The 6,799-nt window shown below is 41.3% G+C and overlaps 1 protein-coding gene and 1 long non-coding RNA gene across 2 annotated transcripts; one reads left to right on the top strand and one right to left on the bottom strand.

Moving 5' to 3' along the window:
* Positions 1-609: 609 nt before the first annotated feature.
* Positions 610-3,148, bottom strand: socs3a (suppressor of cytokine signaling 3a). Its single transcript, XM_040049347.1, has 2 exons — positions 2,982-3,148; positions 610-2,487 (listed from the first exon to the last, which is right to left on the bottom strand). The coding sequence occupies exon 2, from the start codon at positions 2,353-2,355 to the stop codon at positions 1,738-1,740; it is 618 nt and encodes a 205-aa protein (XP_039905281.1). The 5' UTR covers positions 2,356-2,487; positions 2,982-3,148; the 3' UTR covers positions 610-1,737.
* A 235-nt stretch (positions 3,149-3,383) lies between these two features.
* Positions 3,384-6,422, top strand: LOC120744808. Its single transcript, XR_005698457.1, has 2 exons — positions 3,384-3,816; positions 4,477-6,422. It is a non-coding gene; the product is annotated as an uncharacterized LOC120744808 (long non-coding RNA).
* Positions 6,423-6,799: the final 377 nt, after the last annotated feature.

Consider the following 6,799-nt stretch of genomic DNA (forward strand, 5'->3'; position numbering starts at 1 on the left):
AGAACCAGACAGAGAACACGAACACTCATCAGATCCATTCGTGTTATAAGCAGACTGCGGCATCATTATGTCTGTGCATGTGCGAGCGTGTTAAGTCACACTAACACCTACAAAGAATCCAGTGAGTCACGCAAGAATAAAGGATGCAGTCTGTACTTCTCTAGAAGACTAGATTGTTATACAGTTCTGGAGTATTTTGTGTGTGGCAGCTTCTCAGTTAGAGGAAGAAATACTCTTAGGAAATAACACTCAGAAATAACTTTTTTGTTTGAAGTTCAAACCAAGCATGCTGTCTTCTGGGGAAGCTAATCTTTTAAAAGAGAAAGTATAACGCCTTTTATATCTTTGTGTTTAATACATCAAAAAAGAAAAGAAAAAAAATAGCGTCAGATATAGAGCTGTGGTTTCCCATCTCGGTTAAAGGTGGCGCTTGGTAAACTCTAAGTGGAAATCATGAGCAGAAATCTTGTGACCTGAATTATGTGGCAAGAAATATAAACTACATGTGTATGTAACCCTAAGTTAAAGATCCAGGCATGTCATGTCAGCTTTGTGTCCACCACAACTCCCCATCCACACACAGGCAAAGTAAAATAAAACAATGAGATGTCAGTTTTTAGAAAAAATATCACTCTTTATTATAAATTAGTGAAACGTTTGTACACATATAAATAAGTGCAAAGTTGTATCAGTCTGCTTGCTTCGTCAAACTTCTCAATTATCTTCAAGCATCCCCAGCAAGTGGTTGGGCTGGCAAAAATACATCTTTATGAAAGACGGCGCATACAAGCGCACACACACAAAAAAGATCAACCATTTCATTTTAGCTCATGGTTTTAAGGAAAATGATGTTGACATTCATTTGAATGCAGTAATGATCCTGCCTGTGCCACAAATACTAAGACACCGTTCAGCCAATAAAAGGGTGTCTTTGTATTTGCTTAACTTGGCAGTGGTGCTCCTTTCTCAAGTAAAATCTCTGAGGATTCAGTCTTGTTGACCTTCCAACAAACTGTGGTCTTGTTCTGGCAAAATTTGGCGTAAACATTTTCTCTAAATCAAAAATATAAATGTCCACATTTTCTATTCTTTATACATCCCACACAAGCTGTTGCACAAATAAACCCAGAAAACCAATCAGTGTCCATTTATTTGTACTCTGGCTTTTTCCATTTATCGTCTGTGGATTTCCAGCGAACACTAGACCAGAAATCCCAGGATGCTAACACATCCAAGATTCTCATCCAGTAACAAAGCCAGTCCAGCTGTAATTGGTGGATCATTTTCTAAGGCTGATGTGTGAGCTAAACAGCCTCACAGTACACTGGTTAGCAGCAGCAGCGGTGGCAGAGGGAACCTATGTGTCACTGCACTGTAGACAGCTGGCTGTGAACCTCACTTCGGTTTTTACTAAGTTTCACGTCATCAGTGAGGCAGACGAAGATAGCGGTGTTATCTCTCTTTCGTGCCACCAGATCACAGCAGTGCTCTCATTCTCTTGGCCCTCTTTGTGGATTGGTCCTCAATCCAGTGTCTTTTTAAATGTCTTTTTTGAGAACAACACACATCTTGTCAGTACACATGTGGTCCCCCTTCACAAGCTCAGTCCTGGGCTCGATTCTGTCGACTCTACTGCTTCATTACTCCTCAAATGCAGCTCCCGACTGTGTATAGGTGCTCTGAAACCAACCAGGTTTTTTCCATTACACTCTTAACACAGGGATCAGTCAAATGCCACTAGATAGGAGCGTCATACTCCTGGAGGAAGTCCTTCAAATTATGAGGAAGTTGGTCTCTTTTGGAAGAAATGTTCAAATGTCCATTGACGGTTTTCCTGCACAGGTGCTGCAAAGTGGACATGCAGCAGGAGAGAGGTCGGATGAGCTCCAGAGGGATCTTCTGCCCACTGCAGTAAATGTAGTAGATATTCCCACTTTGAATGTTCCCTTTATTCTGAGCCATGTAGAAATGAACCAGCTTGAGAACGCAGTCAAAGTGGGGAACAGACTGAACGTTCTTAGGGTCAGTTTGCAGGTAAAAAGAGTTTGAATCATATTGGATGCGAAGGTTCTTGGTGCCCGAGGCCGTTTTGACACTGAGGGTGAAAAGGTGTCGGTGGTCAGCGCTGTCACGGATCAGAAACGTGCCCACTTTCTCGGACGCCAGCATGGCATTGGCCTCCTTGCCGGTGATGGTGCTCCAGTAGAAGCCACTCTCCTGGAGCTTTTGAAAAGTGGACAGGACCATCTGATACTGAGTTTTCGAGGTGAAAGTTTTGTAATGGTAAGACAGCCGCATTTTGGAGTCCAAGGGGCTGCTACTCATCGCGGAGTCAAACTTGCTGTGAGTTACCATGGCGCTATGCCCGCTTTCTTGGCAGCTTGAGGAGCACCGGGTGCCGCACAGACGAGAGAAGAGGTGAGGTGGAGAGGGTTGTTTGAGTAGGCAAGAAGCGGTCTGTTTTCAGCCTTTGCCTGAGTGAAACACCTGAAGTAAAGAAAGAAGAGGCTTGGGTTAAAACTCAGTTTTGATCACACAGACATTAAAATTCTGATTTAAACTTTAACTACAAATTCAACTTGAATATTCTTAAAACTCCCAAAGGCACTACTGGAAACTTTTTTTCCTTCCATAACTGTATGTCATGTTTAAAACTTTGGGGCTACCCAGCCTTACTCTGCTCTCCCTGTTTGACTAATATCCTTCAGCTAACTTCCAGCCGTTTCGGGGAAACTTTGTGTATGAGTGTGTATGTGCGTATGTGTGTGTAATCTGCCCTCGGGATTGAGGCACCACGGTCAGTTCCAGTAAAGACAACATAATATTCATTGCGCAATTTACATGCCACGGTCGGCTTCTCTAAACAGTTTGCCTTAGTTAGTTAAACACCCTTGACATGAATTATACATTCTGGTTATATAATAAGGATTTTATGCTACAGAGAGAGAGTGCAAAAAATGAGAAAAGAGACTGGTCCGTACCTGTGATGTTTCTCCAAAGTCGCTCTTTTAAGTTAAATCCAAATGCTTGCTCAGATAGTGAGTTGTCCTGCCTCCTTTTGGGTGCTTGAGAAAAAACTTCAAAGTTTTTTTTGTCTTGCCTTTTCTTTTTGGCAGGTTAGTAAAGAGCCTTCTCTGTGCGTAACAAGCTGAGTGCGCCTCTCAGAGACCAGTGAACCTTTTTATACAGACGAGGCTGAGTCTTCAGACCCCGCCCCCTCACTTCCAGTAAAGCTGCTCTCCTGGCAGATTGACAGGAAGCGTGTGTTTATTTTTTTTAAAGGATTCCTGCTATGAGAAGCGCACTGCCCCCCTCCCCCCGCTGCTGTTCCTCCAAATGAAGTTAGTGAGGAGTTCCAAGCAGTCCTCCTGCACCTCTGTGTCTTTGTTCACACAAAACTTTTAACTTCATTGTAGATTTCGAGCCTCGATGCTTATTGACGACGACCATAAATCTATATTTGGCTATGTAGTCATTTTTTTCCTATTAAAAGTTCCTCTTCCTCTTTTAGTGATTAGCGTGAGGTAATGATTCAGCTGCGACGCTTTGTGCAATCGGTTTCTGAGAAATTCATAGTAACAGAGGGTTGAATGCTCATCGCAGCCTTCCCATATAGGCGACAGATTTTGGGAAACTTGATTTTATTTCTCAACCGGCAACAGCTGGTTTCCAAGGGCAGCGGGTTATTGTTTACTTCTTGTCGTCAGATGGTTTAACCGTTTGCGTTTGTGCACTTTTAATGAGCGCCCTGAGATATTTGAGCGCTCTCTTATAAACCTTGATATGCTTTAATGTGACGCGGTGATCATTTGTAAGGTATTTATTATGTCTTGAAGCTACACCTGCATAGTTTGTATAATACTGGACATCAAATAGAGCAGTTTAAGTCCTATGTTAAGCTCTTTATACACGTATTAATACCAGTTTCCATTTTGCTTCTCTACAGAGACTGTGCTGCTGTTTTTCAGCTGAAAAAGTGCCTTTGCGATTGTTTATTTGCCCCCTTTTTGGTGGGTACACATGAATAAAAACGGGTGTAAAGGCAGATTATAAAATAAATGTTTAAAATATGTTTTTAGAGACACTTTGAATGGGTGTTATAAGCCAGTTTGTAGAACTGTTAAACAAGGACTTTTTAAAAAAAAATTCATCAGAAGTCAGTTGTTCAGTTGTGGAAATGCCTATCTTTGGTAAATTGTGACTGATAGAGTGCTCACCCTGTCCACCTCATCTTGTTCCCTGTTGACTCAGCTATGACCATCAGCTTCAGCTGGTTGTTCTGCTGTAGATTAACCCCAGGCTGTTTTTTCATGTCAGGACCTGCCTTTCTGTATACAGCTTACTCATTAATGCTGAGATCTATTAGGCAGGGCCATGGAATCGTACAGGAATGTGACATTTCTCAACGCAAACTGGAATCCATAGAAATAAAGAGAGAAAAACCCAAATTTTTTTCTGTTTTTTAACAAACTTCAGGACAAGAGGGGGAGCTTGAGGGAAATAGAGTGACGCCAGAGTGCCTGATGGCCTTTGTTAAAGACCAGCTGTGTCCACAGAGGTGAGTCAGGTGCTGTCTAATACAGGCAAGCGGGATGGGAGGGGATCACTAGGATAGCCCTGTAACAGCGTGCTTGTTTCCAGAAAAACTATGGTGTCATCAATGTAAAGCATCAATTTGGTATTCAAAGGCTCCCCAGGGTCCATACTAGGAATGACTGGAACAAAAATGAACTAGTAAGCTGACTGAAGCTGGGAAAAAGAACCTGCCTTCCCAGTGCTCAACAGGAACAATTATGCACACTATTATGGGATGCTGACTTGGCTGTTTGATATGTGTACTGTAATTTTACAGGTCGATTACAATAAACTGAGGCTGTGCATACATTTGTCAGTCAAGGTGGCAGGCGAACCAAGTGACCTGTAGCTGAGGCAGCTTTCTCCCCTGTTGCTGTAGCACACTGTGGGACTCCGGTTAAACATCTGTGGCTGGAAGGTTTGGCAATGACACATTTGGTTTTTTAGGCTAAGTGTGTGTGTGCATGTGTGTGTGCCATTCTCTGGCGTATATTTATAGTAGTCTTAGCGAATGAAAATACTACACCAAAAATGAGCATTTGTTCATATTTAAAGGTTGAAATGCATGAGCGCTGTCTACTGACAAACAGATACATCGACAACAACCAAATTTTCTGTGTAGTTCTTCTTAGAATTAGTTCTAAGTGGATTAGACAAGGCATCACATGGCAGCGGATGCTAGCTTTTAGCTATAAACCACTGGTTAGGGAGAAAAAAAGAGACAGCTGTTTAGGTTTTCCCAGACTGACTCGGAAATTAACCCTAGCTCGTGGTTCCCGTAAACTCACTGGGTATGAGGGCAAAATAGCAGACCTATCAACTGGAAAGGGCGGCGAAAAGCAAAAAAATATTATTCAACAAAATATTTTGGAGCTGCTTTTCTTTTTTTCTTTTTGTGTTTGCACAGCTGAATGCACTGATCCTGAATTCCAGTTGAGTCAACAATACTGGTAACAGCGTTTTTCTTTTGTTTTTTCCTTTTAATATCCTATTATGCACAGAAGAGCCAGAATAAAATCGTTATTTCCTAATGCGCTAACTTACACAGACATTGTATTTCACGAAAGGAAGGACTGTAAAAGGAAATCTCAAAAGTTCCCGTAGAACCACTAGACACTGATGAACTAAGATAATCTGGTAGATTCCTGGTATGCCTGTCAGTCTAAAATGTGTTAGTCTTTATAATGAATGAACAATGGCACTTTGTGTCTCTACCTGCCTATTTCCCCTGTTTCTATTTGTCCACTTACCGCCATTTGGAACTAAATTACTGTAAAACTTCCTTTTTTTGATTGGGCAGGGCAACTTCTGTGTTATTACCAATCATTCAGTAATGATTTCCTGGTAACTTTTTCAGTCTCTTTCTTACAGTGTCGCTGTCAATGTCGGTCTTTGTGCTTCTGTAAATTATGGGAAGTCTTATGCATGACCACCGCAGTTGAGAATGCCACAAAAACCCAGATGGCAACACTGTTTTTCACAAGCTACTCTTCTTCTTCTTCTTCTTCTTCTTCTTCTTCTTCAAATTTATATGTCCTTGTATATGTTGATGAAAACATATCCATGTATTTTGTGTTTACTGTAACCATTGTGGAGTTGTCTTTCACGACATACGAGGTTAGTCCAGGAAACACTTGGGAATATTCTGTTCATGCGCACTACGAATACCATTCATCACTCTGATTGCGCAACTCTTCTGTTGCAGAAGTGTTCCTGTATTTTGACAGAGACGAGTGCTTTCTTATTAATATTTACTCTTTCCTCTTAATGAGAACTGACGACACTACATGAGAAGTAAAACGTTTTTTTCAGGAAAAAGAAAGAAATTCAAAATAAAATTCCAAAACCGAAAACACACCCTCCATTCAAAGCTCACAGACAATCAGACTGTGCAGATTTTTTTCTCTTTTATTGAATATGCATACTGCCGGTACATAGTTTACTGTATTTCTCTGTGCACGGGTGATTAAACGTGCAGGTTTTTTTTTTTATAAATAGTTGATTCCCACTTGATGATCTGTAAAGTTGTGAAAGCTGGCACTGACATTGGGTGTCACGTTTTGGCACAGGCTGCATTCCTCGCTTAGTATCACATGGTGTCTATTTATGAATGTCATAGCTGCCTTCTGGGAAGGGCTAAAAGCAGAACATAGCGCTATTAATTTACTCTTCACACTAAAACTATCATTGCAATGTTTGACAGCACTACCATGGGAGATAAACA

The sequence above is a fragment of the Simochromis diagramma genome, unplaced genomic scaffold (genome assembly GCF_900408965.1).
Source record: "Simochromis diagramma unplaced genomic scaffold, fSimDia1.1 OVJJ01000321.1, whole genome shotgun sequence".
Lineage (NCBI taxonomy): Eukaryota > Metazoa > Chordata > Actinopteri > Cichliformes > Cichlidae > Simochromis > Simochromis diagramma.

Excerpts from the sequence above, each read along its gene's own strand:
- socs3a (XM_040049347.1), bottom strand. The coding sequence starts at position 2,355 with ATGGTAACTCACAGCAAGTTTGACTCCGCGATGAGTAGCAGCCCCTTG.